Consider the following 25,208-nt stretch of genomic DNA (forward strand, 5'->3'; position numbering starts at 1 on the left):
TCAAGGGCTGTCCATCCTTGCTTAATTAGACACTTATTTCTTGTTCTATAAGTGTTTGTATTATTAAATTGCCCTTGTTTGATGAAAGTTGCCATATTGAGTCGGAAGCCCCTGTTTATTCATTATGACATATTTCCGACGCTAGTGTCGTCCCGCGAAGTGGTTGCAACGCCACCTGGCTGTGGGCGCACTTCTCCTGGCTGTACTCATGCTTCTCTTCTTTCTCCCCCATGGCCATAAATCCTCACTCTGCTGAGGCGAGGCCCTTCATTCCCTTTCTTCCCCCGTCCTTCATCTATGGAGGGCTCAATCACCCCAACTCTGCCACCTCTCATAACCCTGCCGCAACACTCAGTTATCCAGGCCGTTGTCGACATTGTTGGCAGCCCTGAATGTCCCAGCCAAGCATCTCAGCACGAATACCTCGCTTGCCTCAACAGCTCCATAGTGCGTAGCCGCCTCTCCTCGATCCTTGACTGAACCTTATGGTATTCACAGATTGTGGCTATGAGTCGCCTGCCTCGCAGCACTTGGTTCGCGCCACGCGCCGACGCTTCTCCGTGCTCCGCAGGCGAGGCGAGGCGCTGGTCGCCTACATCTCGTTCCTCAACAACGAGCCCCAGTTCGTTCTCAACGGCCAGCTGTATGGCGGCACTATCGCCATTCGAAACTTGGTGTCGGAGATCACTGCTTCCTTTGCCAATCCGGGGGGCCCAAGGCCACGGTTCCTCTTCCAGCGCCGGCGACGCCGTGCGCAAGCAGGCCCGCAACGGTACTCGGGCTCAGTTTGGACGCCGTGCAATTAAAAAGCCCTACTACAGCGCGGTGCGTGCAGCATTCTTCCTGTTGCTCCAAGTTTACTTTCCGCCTAGTCGTGCGGTCCACAGCCTCTCCGTCCCCGCTCTTCTGACCAGCTGCCCGCCGATCCAGTTGCTCTACCCGCCGTTGACTCCGAACCAACCGCTGCATCCTCCAGTGACGATCTCCGCGATGCGACGGTCCGCCGGTCGCTTTCGCCAACATACAAGCTCGGATACATGCCCGAGTATTCGGGTGACGGTAGGGCTCGAACCATTTCCGTGTACAAACGTTTGTACACGGTTATAACCGTTTTTATTTTCATTTAGTTTACCATGGTATGTAAATGGTAAATAAATGAAAACAAATGGTTTAAATGGTTATTCCCTGATAACAATAGCAGACATGCTCATAACTATGTTACTAGCAGTATATATCTGGCTACCAAATGCATACTAGTGTAGAACATACCTTCCACATAAATAGAGATAGTTGTTACATTTGTAGGCTTCTTCTTGAAGGAGTTGATCACATGATCTGGCATCAAATAAGCCGAATCTTGCCCTACATGCCCATCTAGAACAGTATTACAAGTGAGAAAATGTCATCTTTCAGTTGAATAAACCTTATAAACTCAAGTATGTATCATAAAATTGTTGATTATTTTATGTTATTATATTACCATTTTTAACTGTTTTTAAATGGTAATAAACGTTTACTAAACGTTTTCTTACCATTTCCGTTTAGTTTACCTGGAGGTGTAAATGAAAACTAAATAGTTGGAGCCCTAGACCGTGACAGCGACCGCGTCCGTTTTTCCGAGCCGGCCGGCCCCGCAACGGACTCTGTCACTCCTCCCATCGTTGCGCCAGCGATCCCCGCTCACAAAGGACACCTGACGCGTAGCAAGGCAAGTCATCCCACCGCACTTTGTCTGCGACTGATATCCTCGCCTCAGACTGCGGCCATCGCCGCCGCCACTCGCCATGAGTCCGGAGCTCTCCCAGTCGCCGGTAAGCTCTTTGTTCCTCTCTCTCCCTGCAGTTTTCGATGTCTCTCAGCAGACCCCACTGGTCCGGCCCTTACAAACGAGCATGAGGCTCAGCTCGTCGAGTCCCGTCCACCATCCACTGGCCCCCACGGCCATCTCATCTCTGCTCCACCGGACCCTCCAGTTCTTCGCAATGCCGACGAGCAGGTCGCACCGGACGTTCCTCTCGTTAATCGAGCGACGTTTAGCGCTCCTCCCCAAGTCAATTCGCCCCCCAATGGCGAGAGCGCGTCTGGTTCGACCACCGCCGTCCCCATTCGCATGGATTCGGCCTCGCCGGTCCCTGTCCCGATCCGTGCTGCTGGCCCGGCGCCCTCCGAGTCTGCCTGCCTGAGACACATCTATCGTCATTACCCCATGGCCAACGCCGTTGTCGACCCCGTACCAACGGCCCCGACTGCCTCTCGCGCTAAAGCGCGTGGTCGGAACCCCTACCAAGACCTCGCGAGCGCCGCGGTCTCCGTCAAGACGCGAACTGCTCCAGAGGATACTCGGGCAGCCAAACGTTCCCGCGTCGACTCTCCACACCGTGTCCAGACTCTTCTGAACCCAGTGCCGGCTCCGACTCGTACGTCTGCAGCTCTTCACTCTCATTTTTAACTGACATCTGCGATAGCTGTCGTTGGTGTTGCAACACAGTCTGTGGTTGCCCCTTCTTCCGCGGCCCAACAGGCGGCTGTTCCAGCGCCCAACGTTCCTCCCTCCCAAGCCTCAGTGACGGCTCAACTCCGCACTCACATCCGCCGGCTCGAAGCTCAGTCTCTTCAGAACCGCATGGCTGCGGCACTGGCAGATGCCCAGCTACGTGTCATTATGCTCGTTCGCCGTGTGTCGAGCCAGCAAGCCAACTTTCTCGAGGCTCTGAGTGCCCAGGGCGTCACCTACTCCAGCCTTCAACGAGACATCAACTATGCAAACTTGCACATCGGCCTTGCTGACGCCTGCTCCCTCCATATCGAGCAGGAGCGTGGTCGCATCCTTGATCTTCTTAGTCAACTCCATGGCGGACCGGTTGACGCATCCAGCGGCGGCTACTTCATTCCTCCTTCCTGGGTATGCTCCCTTCTCGTGATATTCCTTCCGTTTTACTCACTGCCTCATTCCAGCGTCTTCCTGAGCCCGAATATCTTATTCCGCTGCGCGACAATGCCACGTAGGATCGCGACACACAGCTGTCTCGACCCAAATAGCTTATTTATGCACCGCGCAACCTCTTGAATTGATGTCTCCTGCTGTCTTGCATTTAACCGTTGCTTCCCAATTTCTGAATGTCTTAGTGTAGCCCTGCTAATAAATCATGTTTTGTATTTATTAGCCCTTTTTCGGACTTGTCGGAAGCCTGGTGTCATTGGTACCATTGCCGCTCCTTGGGTTTTGGAGGCCTATGAGAACGCCTCAAACCCGCATTTCGATCATCATTGTCCTGCTCATTTTTGGGATCATTTTTGGGATCATGATCTTCCCCAATGTCACTACCCGACTCTGATGAAGAGCTGATCTCAGCCTCAGCATCGTCGGCATCAGTGATGCGAACTTTGATGCCATCAAATTGATAGTCTGGACCATGATACTCCAGATCATCTTCATCTTCAGCCTCTAAACTGTCCAGAACGGCCTTGGACACATCAACCATATCCTCTATTGGTCTTGGAAGTGTGAGTTTTCTCCTTAACGATTTATAGACGCAAACGAGGGCACACCAGTCACTCGTCGCGGGGGACAAAATCCTCTCCGGCCATCGACTCCGCTATCGTCTCCGGCAGGGCAGCTGTGTCCGTGTAGCGTGCGATCAACTCCGCTAACATCTCGTCGCCGAGTTTTTGGATCACCTCGTCGAGGATGTCCATCGAGCGGACATCGGCGGGGAGGGGGCAATCCCGGGCGAGATGGTTTGGGTCGCCGCACCTGAAGCAGGCGCGACGAGGGGCACCCCGAGCCCTGGTGCGATCCAACTCCATAGGGACGGGAGCTGGAGGCGCCGGAGCGGGGGGCGCGGGCCGCGAGTGGCACGACCGGAGCCACCGGGCGGAAGGGGGCTGGAGCCGGGATGCGGTTGACCGGAAACAGAGTCCGAATCAAACCGCCAGGCGTCTTGGGGGCGGCTGACTTGATCAGCTTGGCCCGGACCAGGGCCTCGTATTGACGGAAGGCCCGAGTGCGCCAGCTAAGGTAATCCTGGAGGTCCGGGGCGTCGTTCGAGGACATGATTCCATTGTTGATCAAGGGATCAAGTCCATGGCGGAACTTGGTCACCTTGACCAACACGTCTTCGAATCCGGCGAGGTCCATCAGGTCCTCGAAGTCGTCAGTGTACTGGTAGACATCCTTCGTGCCCATGTGATAGGTGGAAGTCTCCAGCTTGGAGAGAGCGTGATCTTGCTCGTTCTCCTCGACGAACCGGAGTCGAAACTCGGAAACGAACGAGGCCCCAGGACGGAAACGGAAACGGGGCTTTGCTTCCGTGGCGCTCCGCCCATTGCTGAGCAGGTCCTTCTGCCATAAACGACATGGCATAGCGGACAGCCTTTTCCTCTCGCCTCTCCGTTGACCACGAAGGCCTCAGGGGCAAGGCGGGCGTAGGTGCGGACCGCGTAAAGGAACGCGCGGCCGCATTTCCGGTCGCCGTTGAAGGTGAAGGGGGTTTGGTCGCAAGACCAATTTTGAGGCGAGGTTGATGTCGCCAAAAAGGCTTCGAGTCGCCCTGGACCGGAGTCGGAGTCGGAATCGACGTCTCCGGCGAAGGTGTTTGGGGTCCGCCAGCATTATTAGCGGCGGCAGCAGCAGCGGAAGCCTGGTTGGTGAGTAAAGCAAGGGCCTCAGTTAGGCTATCGATTTTCGCCTCGAGTGAGTCCAGCCGGGCGTCTGCGGTAGGAGTGACTCCGGACGGCATGACGGGTGCGGGGACCACAGGAGTAGAGGAGGAGGGGACAAGTGGCAGGGGCGGTGACGAGGGCAGAACGGACTCGTACTCCGAGCCTGAGTCAGCGCCCGAACCTGGCAATCTTGTCCAGTTGATCCCGTAGAGAGTTTCTTCTGCTGTAAGGGCAACCCCGGAGGCCTGAGATCAAGGTCCTAGCAGGGGAGGATCCAAAGAGTGAACATTGGTAAGCGAATACAAATGAAGCTGACCTAGCAGGGGAGGATCCAAAGAGAAGAAACTCTAAGGGTCCGCCTGCTAGGTAGCTGACTATATACTGCTTGTCCGTAGCTGCCGCTGTCGGGCACAGAAGGCTTGGGCGGCGTCGCAGGCGAGGTCCCAGGGCGACCGTCGGGAGGGCGTTGACGGATCGGTGATTGTGCGGGCGAGATGGAGGGCCGGACCGGAGTCGGACCGGAATCGGGCGCGTCTCCGGGCCGAAAGGGAGGTTCCCCTGACACAGGACGGCTGCCTCTTCTCCTTGTCCCATCTGGGCCAATTCATCAAAGACATATGAAAACCCGGGTTTGATTCCGTATCCTGATGTGTAGGTCCATTCCTCTTCCTCTCGGTGATAGGCTGCCCAAATGAGCATATCTGAAAATCTCCAAAATCTCAAGTTTCCAACATTTTCAACATTAAAACATATTTCCAGGTTTTCTAGCACATAATAGTGCTTATGTCACAATGGTATAATAGTGACGTCACATTTGTGACATCATTTGATGACATCAGAGCGCAGCCATTGCTCTCACAGCCTTGTCATAGCCTTGACATAGCCCTATGACACCATATGGCTCAATTGACTCATAGCATAGCCACTCTGTACAGGTATATAAGGCAGCCATTGTAGTAGGTAGAGAGGGGAATCCCATCGCAGTTTTGATCCCACTTTTGATGGATTGATCGAGCGCTGATGCGTCCTGCCTTTTTGGAACGTTGCACTCTTCGGATGTTGCGACCCAACTTGGAACAATGCTGGTCTTTGGAGACTGTGTTGTTGATGCTCATGCTGCTCTCAAACATAACAAGGGAAACAGGGAGAACCTCAAAAAGACTATGGTTTTGGAGTATTTTTGGACTCAAGAGATTTAGACAGAAGATTAAAGGTATGTTTTATGTTTTTCTAGATTGGTGTTATTGGTGGATGTTTGGTGTGTTGTTGTTTGTGTTTGGTGATGTTGGTGACATCATGTCACACTTTGATCAGATCTTTGATCATTACCCATGTGATCTTGGATTTAGCTATTTTTCTATGTTTGTCTTGGTTACAGCAGGCATATACTGTGTCTGGAGCCCCGACCTCACCCGCTATGAGCCAGTTGTGTGTAGTGTTTTGGGTTTATTTCCCATTTTCACACATGCTCTTGGCCACCGCACATTATTGGGTAGACCATTGTTTCCTGCAGGATTTGGCTTATATGTCAGTTGCAATTCAGATGTTATGTCGGATCAATATTGGAGAATCTGTTAGCCAAACATTATCTTCTTCCTGGTAAAGGTCCAGTTCCTTAATCAGATCCAAACTCAACCCAATATCAGGGGACTCAAAAGTGTTTTTCTGGTCTACATACAGCGCAAATTTATAGCTAGAGTTTCGCTTATATAAGCTCTAGCGTTGACCAATTCTGCTGACTTCATGTGTAATTTTCGCTGACCCAATTCCTGTGCGTCCGCTATAGTGGGCGCAATTACCGTTGCGTTGGTGCGATTGTGGGCACTCCCTGGCCCGAATCGGGGCTGCTTACGCGTTCTATATCACATCATCACTTCCCGAACCGTTGTGTCGGTTCAATCCCAGCACGGATCATTTTCCTTGATTCCAGCATCTTTTCCACCTCCCACCATTTGGCCGCGCGACAGTAGGATTACTGACATACAACCAATCTGCACTTCCTTGCTGCAGACATCAGTCGCTGCGCGGCGGCTGCGGCGTCTTCGTGTTTGTCTAGGCCACGCGCTTCCTCTACCACCGTCCCATTCTTCTCTGACGAACAGCGCCTTAGTAGCCATCTCTATAATTAAAGAATGTACACTAGAACCACGACTCTACCCTACTTTTACTGATACATATAGCGATCCCAATGGCAAAAGAAGTATATCACCGCTCATGGTCGAGCGAGCCAGAGCTGCGGCCCGACGAGGCGGCCTTGGACTTGGTGTGCGCGGACGGTGTGGAGTCGGAGCCGGAGCTGCTGTTGTCGACGCTGCTCATCCCGGGGAGGTGGAGCGAATGGGACGTGGCCGCCTGCGCAGTCTGTGATGAGCGCGTGATTACACGGCAACAGTGGAGGAGAGAACATACGATGTAAGGCAGCGTTGGCGCACCGGCGGGGGCGAACTTGCGGTCGGGGTCACCATGACGAGCAGCGGTGGGTGTGGGCGAGAGCTCGGTGTCGAAGTGGTCGTCGCCGTCGCCAGCGGTGGTGCGGAAGATGGGCAGCGAGTGCGAGCCGGTGCCGACGTTGATCGTGGGCGGGCCGACGCGCCGACGCTGCGCGGGGATCCCGATGAGGAAGTTGCCGAGGAGGGTGAGCGCGTAGACGCGCCCCTGGCACGTGAAGAAGAATGTGAATGCTGTCAAAGTCAATGGGGCATAAAAATGCGGGGCGGGCCACGGACCGAGGGAGTGGTTGAGTAGGAGGATCATCGCGATGAGGGTGTTGCCTGCGACAAGCGCGCCAGAGCAGACGGTGAGCATGAGGATTCTATAAAGCAGGCTAGGTGAACCGTCAGATTGGTGTAAATTTCGTGGTGGACACGCACGTCCTGATCGAATGCTCCTCTGGCGTATCGCGCATCATCGCGAGGAATTTCCAGCCGAGCCCGACCGCAATGACAATGTCCGTTGCGGCGCACATGATCGCGCCCACGCTGTGGTCACGTTAAACGCCGGTCACCAGCCAGACAATCACGCACCTGGCCGTCATCAGCGCTACTCCTTGTGTGCTCTGCCTTACGGCCGCGACGATCCCTGTCGCCCACGCAAACCCGAGCTGATCCTGTTAGTCTAGACCAAACGCTGGCAATAATCTCACTCACGTGCACCGCAGTCATCAATAGCAGCAGGAGGCTCACGGGGCGGTTGCGCGTGAGGACAAAGAACAAATTGCAGAGGAATAGCTGCTCGATTGCGCCGGAGAGGTACGTCGTAGTGATCACGACCGCAAACGGGCCGAAAAAGCGCCCGATGTTGCGCGGGAGTATCTCGGGGAGTGGTCCATTGAGCGCCGTGCGAATGCCCGTGAAGCAGAACGTGAAGGTCGATGCGGTGTCGGAAAGGAGGAGCAGAATGACGGCGGCCTTGTGCATGGGCCGGGGTGGGGTGGGGTGCTTCCGTCGGAGGTAGCGTACGGCAAGCACGAGCTCGCAGGTGTAAAGGACCAGGTTGAGGTACGCGGCGGATATGCTGAGGCTAGAGGAGAAAATCAGTGGGGGCCACAGCGAGAGAAGGGGACAGCCTTGGGACGCACATGAGTTGCAGGGCCCCGAACCCACTCGCGGGCGGCATGCTCTGACTCCAATACTCCGTCGACGCCCGGCGTCTGGCTCGGGCAGAGGGCTGGCAGGAATTGAGCAGGGAGTGGAAGCCAGCACGTCGTGGGGGGAGGCAAGCGCAGAACGGCGATGCTAAATGGAGGAAGGGGTCCAAGCCGCAAAATTGCCAAGTAGAAGCACAGAAGGCTCGCTTGCACACCGCATCAGCGCGCCAGTGTGCACTTGCTAAGCGAGTGTGGATGGCCCTATCCACCGTGCGCCACCCGGCCATCTGAGCAGGCATCGCTTCCGCACGGAGGCCGTTGTGCCTGGTCTCCGCCCGGCATATAACTAAATGGAAGATGTACGTGGATGTGGGCGTCGCCAATAGTGCTGCCAGCCGCATCGCTGCCAGCGATAACAGTCTGTGAGAAGCGTCACTGGCAAGCGAGGCATATCAAAGATTGTCGCATGGGTAAACAAACAACCGCACCACCGTGACCTCTGTCCCCCGTTGCTCCCGGCGATGATCGATCTGCGATTCATGATTGCGTCGTTTGCCTCCGACGATGGCTGGCGTCGTTGCGTCAGACGTCGTGCTGTTGTTGCCTCCGCTGGGCGGGTATACAGTGTACACGTCAGCGTTCCACGGATACACCGCGCACCGCACATAGAACGTCGGTCACATCGTCCAGTGCATCAGTCTCAGGCATGGCACGTGAATGCGAATCAACTACCGCACACCCGGATTCGCGATCGCCCCGCCAATCCAGCTACTTTTTTGGCGCACAGTCTGGGATAAAGCTATTTGGTACACCGATCTGTGACAGTACACGGTGTCCTTCTATTTGGTACACTGATGACTTGATTGACTTTCCGTAATGTGATAAGTGTGACAAGTGCGACAAATCACAGAGAAATCTCTTTTTTTCACTTGAAAATAGAAATATGGTGTAAATTTTGAGAGATCTTATAGATATTAGTGACTTGTGTTCCACCCCAGGTAGTTTTGCTGTTAGCGGGGACCAGACTGAGATGTAGATAAGGAGCGATCAATTTCCGATTGTGTCAATCAATTTCCGATAAGGCCATCAATTTCCATCAACAAGCCATAAACTCTTATTCTAACACAGTTTTTCAATGTAATAGAGACTATCAGCACTCAGTTCTGTGGAATATTTAAGAGATTGAATGGGTTTAAATATTGAATCAATAGGTTTTACCAGCCACTCACAACTGTCACATAACTACAAAATCCCCACTCTTATATTCTGGATTTAGTAGATCTGAACAATGTTAAAACTTCAAGTGTTTGAAACATGCTTTGGCTACATACTATCTATAGGTTGAAGGCAAAAATCTCAAGGAAAAATGATCCACCTGTCAAATTTTTAGAACGAAGGTTCCAGCCGGCAACTAGAAGAACTAGAAAAGAACAAAATGTGTTTATCCTGGCAGCTAATAAGCTCTAATTATCAAATGAGATCTATGTGTAACACTTGTGACATCAATCACCAACAGTGTACCAAATAGACAATCATCTATTTGGGGCACGGTGTACTGTCACACCTGGTGTACCAAATAGCTTTATCCCACAGTCTGAGCTACATTGTCTGCTAGAGCCTCGACAGCGACCCTGCGGCGAAGCGAAAGGAAGCGAGGCATCACTGCCAGGAAATTCCAAAATGCGCGGAAGTCAAACGGCCAAAGTCTCATCGAATCAATGTATAATGTATGGGCGGCGGCCGTTCATAAGATTGGCAGAGTCAACTAGATAGGCCCGGGCTTATGGCGGATGTCTGTGGCTAGGACTCAGGAGAGAGAGGAAAATCACACACTTAATTAAGAAGGAGGGGAAACTTTAGACTCGGCTTAACCTTTGGCCTGGGCCATGCATAGTGCTGTCCACAATTATATTATGCTAGGATATATTTTGAATATATTCGAATAAATATGATTATATTATGTCCTCTGCATAATCAGACCCATTGAATATGAGTGATTTTATGAATATGAGTGATTATGAATATGAATACATTATGAATATGAATATAATATATTATACCCTGACCATAATTGATTATATTCAAATACACCAGCAAGCCCTTCAGTCAGAAGTACTAGCTCTGTAGCAGGCTACTAGCAGCAGTGGCAACATCTTTAAACTCAGTCTTTGCAATATCAATGGCTCTTAGCAGTAAATCAGGCAGAACAACATCCACACCAGCCCTGACAGAAGGCTGCAGTTGACCTTTACATTGTTGCCCTGAACTTTGATTATACTCTTGGCTGGTGAAGGTATCATGATTAACCTAGAGTTTTGTTTAGGTTAATATTTTGTTGTAGAATATCCAGGCTATGTTACCAATCCTAGTCATTGCTGCAAGGAGTATGTCTGTAGATTGCCTGTTCTCTAGCATCAAGCATAGGATGGCAGATAGGTATGCCTTAATGACTGCAAAACTGGCCACAGAAACAATCATAACCAAGGAGTGGTTAAATAAACCTGTCAGGGGAACCCCTGCTTCGGCCTCCTTCGGACCGTCCGAGCGCATCCGAGGCACATCTGACCAGTGCCCCCTCGGACGCTCCGACCCACCCCAACCATCGTCTACAGCCTCCTTCGCCCGCACAATCACCGATCCGTCAAGACCCTCCCAACGATCACCTTGGGACAGAGCCTGCGACACCGCTCAAGCCTTCTGCACTCTACGTCGGCAGTTACGGACGACCAGTATATAGTTGGCGCCCTAGCAGGCGGACCCTTAGAGTTTCTTCTCTTTGGATCATCCCCTGCTAGGCTTTCGTCGGAGTCTCCAGGGTTGCCCTTACAAAACCACAAGATAGGGTGGATTATATGCACTATGTACAGACTTGAAGCTTGAATATAATTGAATGTATTCATAATATATTCATATTCTGAGCTCAATTATGATTATGAATATGAATACAAATGCAGGGAGAATATATTAATATGAAAATTTCATATTCATAATCAAAATTGGACAGCACTAGCCATGCACAGTGGCGTTGTAGACAAAAAAATAGTTCCAAAAGGACTTATTTATGAGAAATTGTCTGACAAAGATAGGTCCATTTTCAAAACCCTGATAAATGACAAATAAAACTTGCTAAATGTGGAGCTATAAATGTGGAGCTAAGTTGACCAAAAATTCAGTATGAATATCAATCTGTTGGATTAAATATTTGCCATAGATAATAGCAGATACTGTACCATTTCATTCAATTCTCTGTGGCTGTGACCTGGGACACTTTGGCAGAACTTTAGAATTTGGCTAGAGGCCGAATTTTTGTGTGACATCCTACCTTGTATAGTAGTTCTGCGCACCAGAGGTGCGAATTTTTTTTAATACCATACTAGGATAGATTGGGACCAAAAAATCCTGCTGTAACCTGCGACAGGCAGAAATATTTCGGCCAAAAGAATTAATGTGACTGTTACAGGCAGAATTAATTGAAATTGTACAGTAATCATCTTCTTTATTCTGCAGGAAATTGCTGTGGTATTTTAGTTAATTTGAATATCACTTTTGCTGTGGCATCTGATACAAAAGTTTGAATGTGAATTATTCCTAATTGGGCAATTCTTGGCACTGGACATACCCAGGGGCCAGATTTGCCACCAGAAACATCATACCTTATCCTTTTTGGGACATGATTTTCCCTAAATCTGTGGGACATGTGAATTGAGTTACTTACTGTTACATAGGGTGCTGCAAGTAATTCCCAATCCTATATATTTATGTGAATGGGTGACTTCCCACAAGGGATTTGTAAATGTTTTGCAATAAAAAACCCCCTTTGCCAGGATGCTGGTGGTCCCATCAGGAGCCCCATCAGCCCGAAATCCCCATTTGGGCTGCTAATAAACCTTAAAAGTCTTGGATTTATTCAGAGGGTCAGGATCCCCTGAATAAACGGTTTTCTTCAAGTTTTCTTGCTCCTATCACTATCATGAAAACTGACCGTTTTGGGTCTGTGATGATCAAATGTCATACTGCCATGTCTCGCTCGACGATGAGCTGCCTCAACGCCAATGGACTCTTAGCACATCCCAGCAGCGTGAGTGCAACCCTATGCTTCACAAAATACTGGCCCATTTCATTCAATTAGGCCGGTCACGGACTCATCGGATTTTTTGGCTTCAGCGGGTCACAGCCACAGCCAAATTTCTTGGTCCCAAAGTGTCCCAATTGGGTAAGATTTCAAATTTTCTGCACCGGCACGCCAAATTTCCTAATTGGGTAATAGGTCATGTGAAATTCGGCCTGTGGCCAAATTGAACATTTCGGCCAAACGGTCACGGGTCACAGGCCCGCTGAATTGATCGAAATGGGTCAGTACACTCACCTGATGATAAAAGGAACCTCAGGTATGTGTTATTCCTCTCTATCTCTTGCAGACCCCCAACATGTCTTCTACAGGAAACCCTCGTCCCACTTCTCCCTGGCACAATATTCAGCCCGGGGTGATAAATATATAATAATAATAATAATGGCCAGTATCAAATTCAGAAAATTCTCTTTGACTGGTGACATTTCGCAGCTTTTTTTTACCAAATTCAGCTGCATGGTAACATAGGAAGTGCTAAATAACATTTGTTTATTTAATATCAGAAAAAAAATGAAGGACAAGTATTTCTGTTTGGTTTCAAGTTTGGGAATTTGTGTATGGATCAACATTTGAGTTGCATTTGAGATTATCCTTTGTTGATTCACGATGGGACTCAGACCGCCGGGCCCCGGGTCATGCGCCAGATCTTCGCCCGTAGGTAAAGGAAGCGTGCAGCAAGCGCCCATGCGCCCACAAGAACGCCGCCGCCGCCAGCCTCAGAGAGGAAGTGCAGCAGGGCTCGAAGATTTTGCTTGCGCGTCTGGGCGACCGAGACGACTTCGCGGGCAGAGAGGATGAGCGTGATGTAGAGGATAGACAGGACGGCGAGCGTAGCGCGGCGCCAGGGGTGGGATACATAGAGCTGGTGGATGAGCGCTTCATGCGCGCTGCGTGACGGAGTCGGCGATTCTCGCTCGTCACCTGTGCCAGGACCCCGCTCGAGTTTCTCCATTGTCGCGGTCACCGAATCGTCTTCCCGGTCCCTCGGTGAGAAGAGTCGTGCCCGAAGGCGATGCGAGCCGTACCCTAACACCCCGAGGAGCAGAAAGTACACCACGAGCACAGCAACGCCAGTGGTCCACTCCTCGAACACGCTCAGCAGTCGGCGGGGGAACGGCGCGGCGCTGTTGGCCGCCTCCCAGTCGCTTTGCCGATGAGCGCTTGGCTTCCGACTGGGTGCGCCGTCGTCAATTGCGCGCTGGACGAAAATGAAAGGGATGAAGAGTAGGTGAAGCAGCTGGATAATGCCCCACACACGGCTTGTTAGCAGTGAACTTGTCGCTGGGGCTGGAGATGGGGGTTGTTCGTCCATGAGGTCAAGGATAAAGGTGTGGAGTGCTTGCCGGCAGGCTACTTTTAGCTTATCATACCGATGACACTCCGGCGGGACGATATCGCCGGCGGTGGAGTCAAATCTTCCCACAAGCATTCAAGGGCTCCCAATCTAGCTTATTTTCAGACACAACGCACTCCCGTCTCTGTCACTACTGTACCTGCACCACAGTACTATCGTCCATGATACTCCCCAACAGGATTCGCACTCCGACCAAACACCGCCGTCGTCTGTGACCGCGCGGGGTAATTATATGCACTCCCCGTACTTCCTCGCCTCTCATCGCGGTCGCGCAGACGCTTCGGCGGGGGCGGCAGCGACAGTTTGATCCGGACCGGCGAGCCCGGGACCGTGACGGACCCATTCGAGCTGGCCGAGTCGGACTTCTTCGAGCGGCGCGGCTTCTCCGGGCTCTGCGAGTCGTAGCTGTAAAACGACGCGTAGCCGTGTTCCTTGGCCGCGTGCAAATGCGGGTATAGCGACTCAGGATCGTGCGGCGGCAGCGTCGAAAGGCTGTGTTTGGTTTCGGACGGCGCCATAGTGGAGCCTTGCAGCTTCTCCGCGTCAGATGCGCTGGTGCTAGCTCCCACGGGCTTGCGGTCGCGGGCATTCAATCTGTGGGTGGTGTCAATAGCAAATCTACGCATAAAAAAGGACGCATACAGCGCCAACAAAGAGCATGTGTAAAGTGTTGAGAGCGGGAAGTCCACAACGAAGTTGAGCGCAGTTTTCTTCGAAGATGGGTCAGACAAGGCGGGATAACGTCATGTCTAGACATACCGGAAGGGACAAGGTCAGGATGACATCCATAAATGCAGCTGCCGCGGTAAGGGAGCCAGACTCGATTGACACTGATATCTAGTTCAGCAATGGAGACAATGAAGGTAGAATATTTTTATACGCACGACGGACAATCCGATTGATGTACCCATCCACCGCTTTATCGTTCCCCGTCTTCTTGCTCAGCTGTAAACTCAAGTTACACCCTTGTCGTCGATGACGGGAGCGGCTTACGAGTGCATGGGCCATCGCCGTTGCGAGCACGATGTCGCACATGGCGCTCGACACAAGCCATACGGATGCCTTGACGGCAAATTGGCTAAAGTCGCTGAAGCGCGAGGAATGGGAGACTGCGAATGAGAGGAACATGCCGCCGACTGCGAAAAGGGTTGAGAGGATATAGGTAGAGAGTGGGAGACGCACTGAAGGAGACCGTGGAGAACGCGGCGATGATGATTGGAGCGATATATGAGTGGGTGATGACCCAGATTCTCCACGCAGCAAAGAGCTGGACGGGCGTCGCAACGAATACAATCAAAAAAGCGTCTTCAACAATGCATGAACGGATATGTCAATGAGGAGAATGTGACTCACCAGCGGGGAGGACTATCAGTAAAGGCCGTCAGCGTGAATGAGGGTATGGGCCTGAGCACGCACGTTTCGGCAGAGACGTCAGAGCTTCCACAGTTCCTGTCCCTTGTCTTCAGCCACCCAGAATGGAACCAACGCGTTGGAAGACACACCATATCGCATAATCAAGGGCTCGTAGATGATCCCCACCTCCACAATTACAACGACAGTCTCGACAATCAAGAGGTAGAGTATGAAGAATCGGATGGCGCGCATGTCGCTGCCGAAGACGTCAGTTAGCGAACGGCCAGCTGTAAGAAGACGCACTGCGGGAAACGGATATAGTAGGTGAGCATCTGCGATGCCATGACGCCGTATAGCAGGATGTTGAGGAGGACACCGATGAGCATCGGGCCGAATCTGCGGGCCTCGTCAGCGGGAGGTACAGGCAGGCAGATGACGCACAGGAGGTCAACTCCGGCCATTTTCGAACGAGTGGTGTGGAAAAACGGCCAGCGAGAGGCGAGAAAGGGACCAAAGGAAAAGAAAGACGAATACGACAAGCGTCGAGCGTGCTAGCACGCAGGAAAAGGGAGAGGCAGACGAAGGGATGAAGGGGAAGGGGAGAAGGGGAAGAGTGGCCGCCAAAGTTTGATCACCTACGCGACGTCAAGGTCCACATGTTTTGGCTCCGAGCCTGAAACCCGCCAAATGTCGAGATGTCGAGAAACGTTGAGGAAGATTGGCTAGGGGTGCTTCACTGCTTGCTGTGCGTTCGTGCGTGGAAAGGTTTTAAGGACGCAGGAGAGTTCATCGACCAAAATGAAATTCTCGTCGTGAAGAAAAGTTGGAGAAAAGAAAAAGGTGATGACGTGACCTCGGGCATCGGTCGATCTGGGCGTGGGAATAATTTGCCACTTCGGGACCTTCAAATCTTGCTTCCTTTCCCTCGTCACGGACGAATCACGATTCACGATGCACCCCAGTCTGGCTTTGTCGAACCTCAACAAGCTGCCCTTTCGCCATAAGGTGCACGAGCTCACCGCTGCAAAATCTATATTCCGGCTAATACTCAAGTGCAGAAACTTGCCACTGAGGCGGTGGAAGGGAATCTGCAAAAGCTTGACGCTCTCCTCGAGGCACTGAAGACGCTTCCGCAAAAGCAGCATGCCTTCGTGACGCCCGTTCTTTACGCACTCCTCGAACCGGATTCGGCCATCATTCAAGAGCTTCTTGAGCAGGGTGTCGCTGGCGCCGAAAGACTCGCTCGCCGTCTCACGCAGCTCCAGACAACGTTCAGTCTGGCGCCCACCGTGCTCCTGAGCTCTCCGATACCGGAAGACGCCGCGACGGCCGTTTGGGAGCGCATTTGGTTCTGGGCCCAGTTTCTGGACCAGCTCTACGAGCAGCTGCCCCTTATGCCGCGGGAGGAAGTCTACATCTCCTTCATACTCGCATCGCTCCCTTTGACGTCGCACGTGGATAAATCCCGTGCCGCATTCCCGCTGCAGACGCCTGGGGTGCGCGCCATGCTGGCCAGAGCCTGGGTAACGCTGTTTCGCGACAAATCCCTGCGTTCACTGCAAATGATTTCCTTTGGGTTGAACTATTTGACCCAGGATGCCTATGAAGACGACGAAGAAACCTGTTTGTGGGAGCTCAGCGACCAGCTTGGCGGGCTTGATGCTCTCGCAGACCTCATCATCGAACATCTTGCGCATCTTTTCCCAGCCCCAGCTCCTGCGACACCGCAGACAGTGAAGCTCGCAGACGGCCTGGTCTACTTTCTGCACAGGATCTGGCACAGTACAAGCTTCATCTCTATGCTTCCGGATGCGGGCATCTGTTCGCTTTTGGTTACTGTCTGCCGTGCTCTCAGTGCAGACCAGTCGTCGCTTGCCCAAAACCTGTACGAACTCGTGCATGAGCTTTTGATTGACGGTCTGTGCTCTCATGCATTCACCGAGAAGGGTGCGCGTAGCATTGCGGACTCCCTTTCTGCTGGGCTCCTATCTCTTCTTACTCCCCCTACACCCTATAAGACTCGGAAAGAACTACTCCTCGTTTTTGATCGCGTTCTTCCAGGGAAAACTGTTTTTCCTTCCGTTCTTGTGTCCCTATCTCCCGTCCTGCCGACTCTTGAGCCCCCTTCCGACATTATCATCGGCGGCGCCTTTCTCAAAGTATGGAATCATTTCGTCGAATTGGTGGAGCGGCGCTCGGCCTTTTTCGTTCATTCTTGTCGCAACACAATCGCCCCGCTGCGAGCGTGTCATAATCTCAAGGTTCAAAGCTCTACTCTACTGTCACCCCACGTTAACCTTGATTGGAGTAGTGCAATCAAATACGCAAAAAGACTGAATTCAAGCAGTGCACCGGCTGTTTAGTCGCATATTACTGCTCAAAAGCATGCCAGAGAGAAGACTATCGCACCGGAGCACATCGCCACGAATGTCCCAAACTAAACGAAGCAAGAAAAGGTGCATTTTACCAGCCTGTTGATTGCGACGGGACGGACAATCATACAGGTGAACGGCTCTCCTTGAAGAAAGAAGACGACAAGTTCTTCCGTGCATTGCTAGCCGCCGAATACGCGCGCAGGAAGGTTGAAATCGGCGTCAAGATCGTGAAATTCTGGACTGAGAACCCTGACGAGGTGCCCTGTCTCGAGTTTGATTTCTCAGCCGGCGCTGTTACGGTCAACGTTTATTCTGCCCCCTACATGAATTCCGTGACTCACATGGGGGAAATCAAACGTGGATATAGGTGGCCTCCCGATGGCTTCTCAGAGGCGGTAGCGAGATCGGCAGCGTCCCAAGGGCGGGTCTGGGTCCATCTTTTCGCCGTGGAGGTGGGAGACGGTGGGGCATCGAACGTGCGGCTGTTGCTGAAGCCGCTGCATACCGAGAATGCTGCCCTGTGGAATGGTCTGAAGATTATCGCAGCACGTTGGCGATGCGATAACAGCATCAATATTGCCGACGAGCCGCAACGCGAAGACGTCGAGCGGCTAGTCAAAGTGTGTGAGGGCATCGCAGAGACCCATTCATGAACAAACATATGTAGCTCGGCGCATGGCCCTTCTTAGCAGTGCATTCAACGTTGTCTCAATATTTTCTTTTCTACATGATGATGATATCTTCTTCTCTCTGTGTTGTCTCATTTCACAACCGACCAAGCAAATCCAGCGGCGGACGTGAATAAGTCGGCTACACAACAGACTCGGCGGGTTATTCACTGACAGCCGAGGAAGACTCACGAATTCCTCTGGCTTGTTGTCCAAAATAGCCTCGATTTCCTCCAAGTGCTTGTCGGTAATCAACGGCAAAACTTTGAGGGCTTCCAAGTTCTGCGTAAGCTGTGGAACAGAGCTGACGCCGAGGATGATCGTCGATGTCGATTTCTTCAGTCCCAACCAGGCGATAGCTAACGCAGTCGGGGTAGAGTTTAGTGCTGATCATAGTACACCAGTCATTAGCTCGTGCTTCAAGTGGGGATCCTAAACGCACATTCGGCAACTTTGGTCAACTTTTTGACCTTCTCGATTTTCTGGAGCCCCTCATCGGATGTATGCAGTTTCGCAGCGCTGCCTTTGAACATAGCTTCTCGGGCAAAGCGAGAATCGGGCGGGATACCATCGTTATACTAGAACAATCGATAAGCACGAAAGCTGGCAGATCATTTGGCATACTTTGCCAGTCAGGAGCCCAGAAGCCAGCGGCGACCAGATTGTAGTTCCATAGTTATACTTGCGATACAGAGCCCTGAGTTCAATGTGATCAACTGAATTACTTATCTCCAATGTGACGCACTCATATTCCTTCTCTGGACGTTCGCGGTGGAACATGCTGCGTATCTAGGTTAGCTCAATGACCTCGGCGTTGCGGAAAATTCTTACTGGTGCTGCATTTGCTCGGCAATAGGTGCAATAAGATTGAGCTTGGTGGCAACGTCTTGAGTTTAGCAAGTCAGAGAATGATAGCTTTGCAGAATATATGAGCCAACTCACGATAAGCCTCCTCAATTTCGGCCGCGCTCCATTCCGAGGTACCCCAATAGAACGCCCAGCCTTTCTCGATAACGAAGTTGAATGCACGAACAATCTCCTCCATCGGAACTGGCATATGTCAGCTTCAAGAACCATGGCTACGACAGGGTGTACCAGTGCGGTCGTAGCGATGAGCGAATATGACGTCGACGTAGGTCATCTGAAGTCGCTCGAGAGATTCCTGGGTTGCTTCAATAATGCTGTTGGCGATATGAACTACAGAATACGGATGATGCAGAATATTACGCACTGCTTGCGCGAAAGTCCAGTGTCGTTTGGCCCGCTGCGAAGTCCCCAGAAAATTTTCGTCGTTATGACCAGGTCCGAACGCTTATAGTTAAGTTCCTTGATAACCCTTCCCATTTCTATCTCAGATTGTCCTTTGGCATATGCCTCGGCTTAAGGCTCTAATCAATCGCTTGGGCAGTCCGAAAGGATGGTAGACGCACCGGTGTCGAACATGTTGATACCCGCCTCAAAGGCCGTTTTAATGATTTCCTGGAGTAAGCTCCGCCGTCAAACGCGAGGAACCGAGAAGAGGTTGTGGATGACCGCACCTTTACGGGGTCACCGGTCACGGACCCGCCGAGAGTGAGCCCTGCACCGCGCCGTTAGCTTCATCGATAACGATACTTCGAAATGACGCACATCCGCCCAAGGAGAGCAATGGGACACGGAGCCCGGTAGGACCCAGCCTTCGAAAGGGCATGTTCTTGGCATCGAAGACGGGGTGTTCAGCCATAGCGGGGTCGTTTGTGGTTCAGGGACGTGGTGGAGCAGAAGAACGAGGGTCACACGGCCGATCGTCGATATCGCGTAATTTATAAGCGGGGCGGGCCGCCCAATGACCGGATGGTCGGAACTCCGGAGCCGTGACAGTGTGGGGAAACAAGTATCGGCCATCCTCGGCTTGCTTTTTTTTTTAGCACACACACTGTATGGTTTAGCTTCCAGCCGCAGGGTATATTTATGGTACATCATACACGATTGCTTTTCAAGTGATTATGTAACAAGGGCCTCTGGTGCCTGCGCCTGACTAAGACCTTGCTTCACTTTCTATGTATTCTTGTCGGTGATCTGCCTTATCAGTGTTCCAACCAGGCAATGATGGGTAATATTGTAAAATTGTAGCAAATATATTCTGAAAATAAATTGCCTTTTTGGAAAATATTTGGGTGAGGCTCAAAACCTGGAAATGCAGTTCCAGGATATCAGCAAAACGCTACTTAAACCTGATATTCAAGTATGCTTGCTTATAAATACATATAGAAAAGATGAATTATGAGAGGGAATATCATTTATTCAATATTGTGGCCCACTTTTCCTCACCACTCTGGCTTACATCTGCTCCATTGGTCGGCCGCTCGATTCACTTGCCACCAACCTCCTATGCTCACCTAAAAAGTCAAAGGAGATTTATGCCTACCTAATAGGAGGAGGATTGATGCAACTTTCATTTTGTGACAATGTGTGACATGATCTAATGATTGAACATATAGCTCAGCTACATACTTGAAAGCACCAGTGGGCATTCAAGTTGGAACTTGCCCTCATACTCATGTAATCTCAACAATAAATATAATCTATAAATGCAGCTTGACGGCCACATATAGGGGGAGAATCCAACCAAACCTTATCACCAACTTGAATATTCGGAGCGTCCGAACGTTTCCGATCGTAGTACCGTTTATACTCGTCCTTGGCTTTAACAAGCGCGGCCTTTGCCTCGGAGACGCCGTTAGCTATCCGGTCGCGAAACTCGTTCACCAACTCCAACTCTGAGCGGGCGCCTGGCTCGAAACCCATTCGGGGGAGCCGACCAGTGTCCGTCATAAAGGGTACCTGTTGAGTGGAGGAGTGAACGTGGTTGTTATAGGCGAACTCAGCGGCAGGGATAAGCTCGTCCCAGTCGTCTTGTTGGTAGTTGGTGAAGATCCGGATGTACTGCTCGAGCTCTTGGTTAACGCGTTCGGTTTGTCCGTCGGTTTGCGGGTGGTAAGCCGTAGAGGTGGCCGGTTTGACGCCAATTAAGGGCCAGAGTTCGCGCGTGAAGTCAGCAATGAACTGCGAACCACGGTCCGAAATGTACTTCTCGGGGGTTCCGTGGTGCCTCCAGACATTCCGATAGTACAACCGGGCGGCTCCGACCGCGTCTATTGTCGTATGGCACTCAGTGAAGTGAGCGCGTTTGCCAAGAGCGTCGACGACTACCATGACCGCGTCGTACCCGTGAGCCTCGGGGGAGCTCGACGATGAATACTCCAAATTCTTATGGTCAGTCCAGATCTCGACCAGATGTGTGGCGCCCTCGAGGAAATGCCGATACTCCTCGAGTGCGCGGATGATCGCGAGCATCTCCTTGTCGTGAATCTCGTAGTTGCGCTGGACATCATTTAAGCTTTTGGAATAGAACGCTACAGGGTGCCCCTTCCCGTCTGGGGCAGATTGTTGTGAAAGACCCGCCCCTGTCGCATAATCTGAGCTGTCTGCTTCAAGTCGGAAAGGCCGAGAGTCGTCCGGGATTGCTAAGACGGGCTCTGAGATGACCGCGTCTTTGATAGCTTGAAAGGCGGCGGCTTTGGCGTCTCCCCAGGTCCATTTCTGGTCTTTCTTGGTGAGCGCAAAGAGAGGCTGCGCAAGGGCCGAGAAATCCCGAATGAACCTGCGGTAGAAATAAGCAAACCCCAGAAACTGCTGGACGTCCTTCTTGTTTTCGGGCGGAGGCCACGCTGAGACTCCGGCGACCTTAACGGGATCCATTTCAACGTGGTTGTGAGAGAGATGATAACCCCCAGGTACTCGATGTGCAATAAGGATATTGTCGAGGTAGATCATAACGTCTCCTGAAAGAATGAGATCCTGGAAAATGTCATTCATCATCGTTTGGAATGTCGGGGGAGTTCGTCAGGCCAAAATACATCACCAAAGGTTCGAACCACCCTCGGTTAGTCCGAAAGGCCGCCTTCCACTCGTCTCCTCCTTTAATCCGGACGTTATTGAAGCCCCAACGAACATTGAGTTTAGTGAAATAACGGGCACCCTTGAGCTTGTTGATAAGGTCATTAATCAACGGGAGGGGGTACCGGTTCTTAATTGTCATTGCGTTGAGGGCGCGGTAGTCCTGGACAAACCGAAGTCCTCCGTCCTTTTTCTTAACGAAGAAGACGGGGGAGGCCATCGGAGATTTCGAAGGGCGGATACGGCCGGTGGCAAGTCCCTCCTCGATGAACTCGTCAAGTTCGCGCTGTTCAAGGGGGGAGATCGGATACACCTTGCAATTAGCGGGCTTCGCGTCGGGAACGAGTTCGATAGCGTGGTCCCAAGCCCTCCGCTCTGGTAACATGTCGAAGGACTCCTTGTCAAAGACGTCTTGGAACTCCTTGGCCCAGTCCGGAATTTCCGAAGGCGGGGGGGCCGAGTTACGGGCGAAGGCCCCTGCAAGGCGTTGGGACACGGTGCTCCCAGCGCGAATCTCCTCGATTGGGCGAAAGGAGGTGTAGAAGATGCGGTCGCTGTCTTCAAGATGCTCGTCATCGTCGAGATCTGGTGAGGGACTCGGAGGGTCCGAAGTAGCTCCGAGTTCGTCGTCAGCATCGTCTGGACCGGCAATATTGATAGTGCAAACAGTGGGGAAGGCGCCTGAGAGCAAACGCGATTTGAGGAGTCGGAGGCGCCGAACCTCAGCGCGCTCGGTCCGTTCCTCGTCGCGGCAAGTGGAGCAGCTTTGGGGGCATCGACTCATTTTCACCTCTTTCGTTTCCCAGTTGATCTCGGGGTTGTGTTTCTTGAGCCAGGAGTATCCGAGTATCAAATCCTGTTTCCCAAGGTGGGTTACAGCCAGCTGAACGCGTTCGGAGTGTCCGTTGTATTGTAGAACGAGGTCCACGATTTGGCAAATAGACCCAGCATCATTGGGGGTACCGTCGACATTGTAGACCGGTATGGGTACTGAGAGATTTCGGACTGGCACGTTGTTTCGGTTGACGTATTCTGTGTCGATAAAGTCCGAAGTGGCTCCGCAGTCGACCAGACCTGAGAGGGAGAGCTTGAGCGCGTTCGCGGTGGACTCAAGTTCGAGGGGAAGGTGGAGCGAGTTAACCCCAGGAGCGGCAGAGATGGTATAGCTGCCAGGTAGCTTTTTCTCCCAGGCAAGTCGGCGAATCCGAACGGGGGCGTCGGAGGGGGCGAGCCGTAGTGGTAAGATATAGCCTAATAAAGGCTAGGAACTGCTTGATAGGCTGTACCCTAAATCCCTAGGAAGCCCTGGCTCCTAGCAGTTGATAGGCAGATTAGGCTACTTGACAGGCTTCTTGCCGCCCGGAAATGGCAGGGGCTAGGTGGGCCCTTTCCTTTTTGGGACCGCATCAATCACATTTGATGGTTCCCATCCGGCTCTCCAATCTGCCATTCGGCCGCTCGGAAAACAATTCTGCATTGATTTTACATCAATATATCACCTCCACCCACCTCCGACAATCTCCGACCACTTCCCGATGTCCCCCGCCTATTCGCAAGTAGGTTCTCAGTGAATGGCCCTCTCTTATGTGTTCAGCTCACTGACCTCTACCTTATTTAGCTTTTATACACCATACAAAGCTGCAAAAACCAACCCCTAGCTTACTGCTGTGAACGCTACCGCGCCAGAAGACAAATTCTAAGTCCTTTGGTCACGTGATTACGCTGGCGACTTTTCTCTCTCTAAGTCATTCTCCTGTCCATCTTGTCAAATCTTCAATCAGCAAGAGACGAATATTTTAATTCATTTCTACAGAGCACTATGACGCCTTTCGCTTCTTCCCTGTCTTCCTTTTCTCTTCAATTTCCTCCTCGATTGCCCGACTAACTTCACCCACATCTTTCACCGCTTCAATCCACCCTTCGTTCGGCCAAGTCTCCCGCTGCTTCTCCTCGCAGCCCTACCAGTACAGCATGACCACGGCGGTCAGCATACCATTAATGCCTGGTGCCATCATTTTCGACCACGATTCCGTCTCACGATCCCGCTCCACTGCCCCCGGTCGGCCCTCGGCAGAGATTGATCTCCATGAGGGTTGGTTCCCGCTCCACCATCTCCAGAACTGCAGCCCAAATGCCGCGGGGTCGCTGATTCCACAATAAGCAGGTTTCGCAATCCGTTTGTAGCGGATCCAATTGGCAACTTGGGATGCGCGATCGCTTGCAGACAGCCTAGCTGCGCCATTCTCATATCCGTATGCCGCTTCGAGCGAGAGGAAGCCAGCCAGCATCCAGTTATATGTCGCACCCAGCTTCTCCCCTGTGATTTCTGTGTAGACGCGGCAAAGCCAGCGTGATTGCGTTGTTTCCTCTGGGCAAGGCGGGGTCGGTGAGTCGGCTTTTGCAGCCTCGACTGCTAGCTTGCGCCGTAAATACCCAGGTTTGTCGAAGGGAATGGGATCCTTGGCAATATGCAACGGTGTTGCTGATTGAGACTGCTGCTGAATTCGACCTGGCGACGTTCCAATTCCGGGTATTTCGGGCGGAGGAGCTGGTGCTAAAGCAGTGTCGTCGATGGCTGTGACAGACGAAGGGTTGTGCGTTTCGACTTGAGCGGCCTCGTTGTTAAGGGGTGGGGTAACCGGGGTGTAACTTTGGCGCGTTGTTATTAACGGGTGGGGTAACTGGGGATGTGTCGGGCTGGTCGACCAGCATTTCGGCGGGAGGCGCTTTTGCAGCCACGGCCCCAGATACAGGTGGAACTTCTGTGCCTCGGCCATGCTCTTCATCCACCACCATATTTTCCTCGTTATTTCCAGCCTGCCCTTCCGAGGCCCCTTCAGAATCTATGTCCATAGCGTCGTCACCATCTCGAGACATATTGCGCTGCGAACGTCGAGGAGGAGCTGTCGGCTTCAGAATGGGCTTGGGCTTGGGCCTAGGCTTTGGCGTTTTGGCTTGGGAGAACAAATCCTCCGTCGCACCAAAAAGACCAAGCACTTTCATCGCTTCACGGGTTTTTCGAATGCTCTCTTCCCGAATCCTCTCTTGCCTCTTGATTTGCTCATACTTCAGCCTCTCCCGCTCCTTCTCGTCGATTTCATCGTCTTCTTCATCCCCCCCCCTCTGATTCTTCGTCGTCGGT

At 52.0% G+C, this 25,208-nt stretch overlaps 5 protein-coding genes across 5 annotated transcripts; 2 read left to right on the forward strand and 3 right to left on the reverse strand.

Moving 5' to 3' along the window:
- Positions 1–297: 297 nt before the first annotated feature.
- MIND_00916300 (uncharacterized protein) lies at positions 298–3,006 on the forward strand (the record flags this gene model as incomplete). The annotated part of the gene is made up of 9 exons (XM_037365797.1): positions 298–447; positions 499–533; positions 572–676; positions 738–825; positions 873–998; positions 1,757–1,811; positions 1,860–2,417; positions 2,466–2,902; positions 2,956–3,006. 9 exons carry the CDS (start codon positions 298–300, stop codon positions 3,004–3,006), a joined length of 1,605 nt encoding a protein of 534 aa, XP_037217209.1.
- Positions 3,007–6,867: 3,861 nt separating this feature from the next.
- MIND_00916400 (uncharacterized protein) lies at positions 6,868–8,795 on the reverse strand (the record flags this gene model as incomplete). The annotated part of the gene is made up of 8 exons (XM_037365798.1): positions 8,737–8,795; positions 8,240–8,683; positions 7,809–8,181; positions 7,686–7,762; positions 7,533–7,640; positions 7,389–7,486; positions 7,072–7,343; positions 6,868–7,023 (listed from the first exon to the last, which is right to left on the reverse strand). The coding sequence occupies exons 1-8, from the start codon at positions 8,787–8,789 to the stop codon at positions 6,868–6,870; spliced, it is 1,581 nt and encodes a 526-aa protein (XP_037217210.1). The 5' UTR covers positions 8,790–8,795.
- Positions 8,796–13,883: 5,088 nt separating this feature from the next.
- Positions 13,884–15,545, reverse strand: MIND_00916500 (uncharacterized protein; the record flags this gene model as incomplete). Its single annotated transcript, XM_037365799.1, has 11 exons — positions 13,884–14,325; positions 14,374–14,441; positions 14,491–14,561; positions 14,616–14,676; positions 14,725–14,867; positions 14,914–15,036; positions 15,085–15,096; positions 15,148–15,180; positions 15,234–15,340; positions 15,388–15,480; positions 15,526–15,545. The coding sequence occupies 11 exons, from the start codon at positions 15,543–15,545 to the stop codon at positions 13,884–13,886; spliced, it is 1,173 nt and encodes a 390-aa protein (XP_037217211.1).
- Positions 15,546–16,005: 460 nt separating this feature from the next.
- Positions 16,006–18,112, forward strand: MIND_00916600 (MYND-type domain-containing protein; the record flags this gene model as incomplete). Its single annotated transcript, XM_037365800.1, has 4 exons — positions 16,006–16,089; positions 16,143–17,345; positions 17,396–17,540; positions 17,589–18,112. Exons 1-4 carry the CDS (start codon positions 16,036–16,038, stop codon positions 18,110–18,112), a joined length of 1,926 nt encoding a protein of 641 aa, XP_037217212.1. The 5' UTR covers positions 16,006–16,035.
- Positions 18,113–18,224: 112 nt separating this feature from the next.
- On the reverse strand, positions 18,225–19,850 carry MIND_00916700 (putative voltage-gated potassium channel subunit beta; the record flags this gene model as incomplete). The annotated part of the gene is made up of 12 exons (XM_037365801.1): positions 18,225–18,269; positions 18,320–18,513; positions 18,570–18,705; positions 18,752–18,824; positions 18,873–18,908; positions 18,959–19,013; positions 19,070–19,177; positions 19,223–19,308; positions 19,359–19,506; positions 19,558–19,606; positions 19,666–19,706; positions 19,757–19,850. 12 exons carry the CDS (start codon positions 19,848–19,850, stop codon positions 18,225–18,227), a joined length of 1,065 nt encoding a protein of 354 aa, XP_037217213.1.
- Between the last annotated feature and the right edge of the window lie 5,358 nt (positions 19,851–25,208).

Source organism: Mycena indigotica (genome assembly GCF_014461135.1).
Source record: "Mycena indigotica strain 171206Taipei chromosome Unknown Mind.scaff0008, whole genome shotgun sequence".
NCBI classification, from domain to species: domain Eukaryota; kingdom Fungi; phylum Basidiomycota; class Agaricomycetes; order Agaricales; family Mycenaceae; genus Mycena; species Mycena indigotica.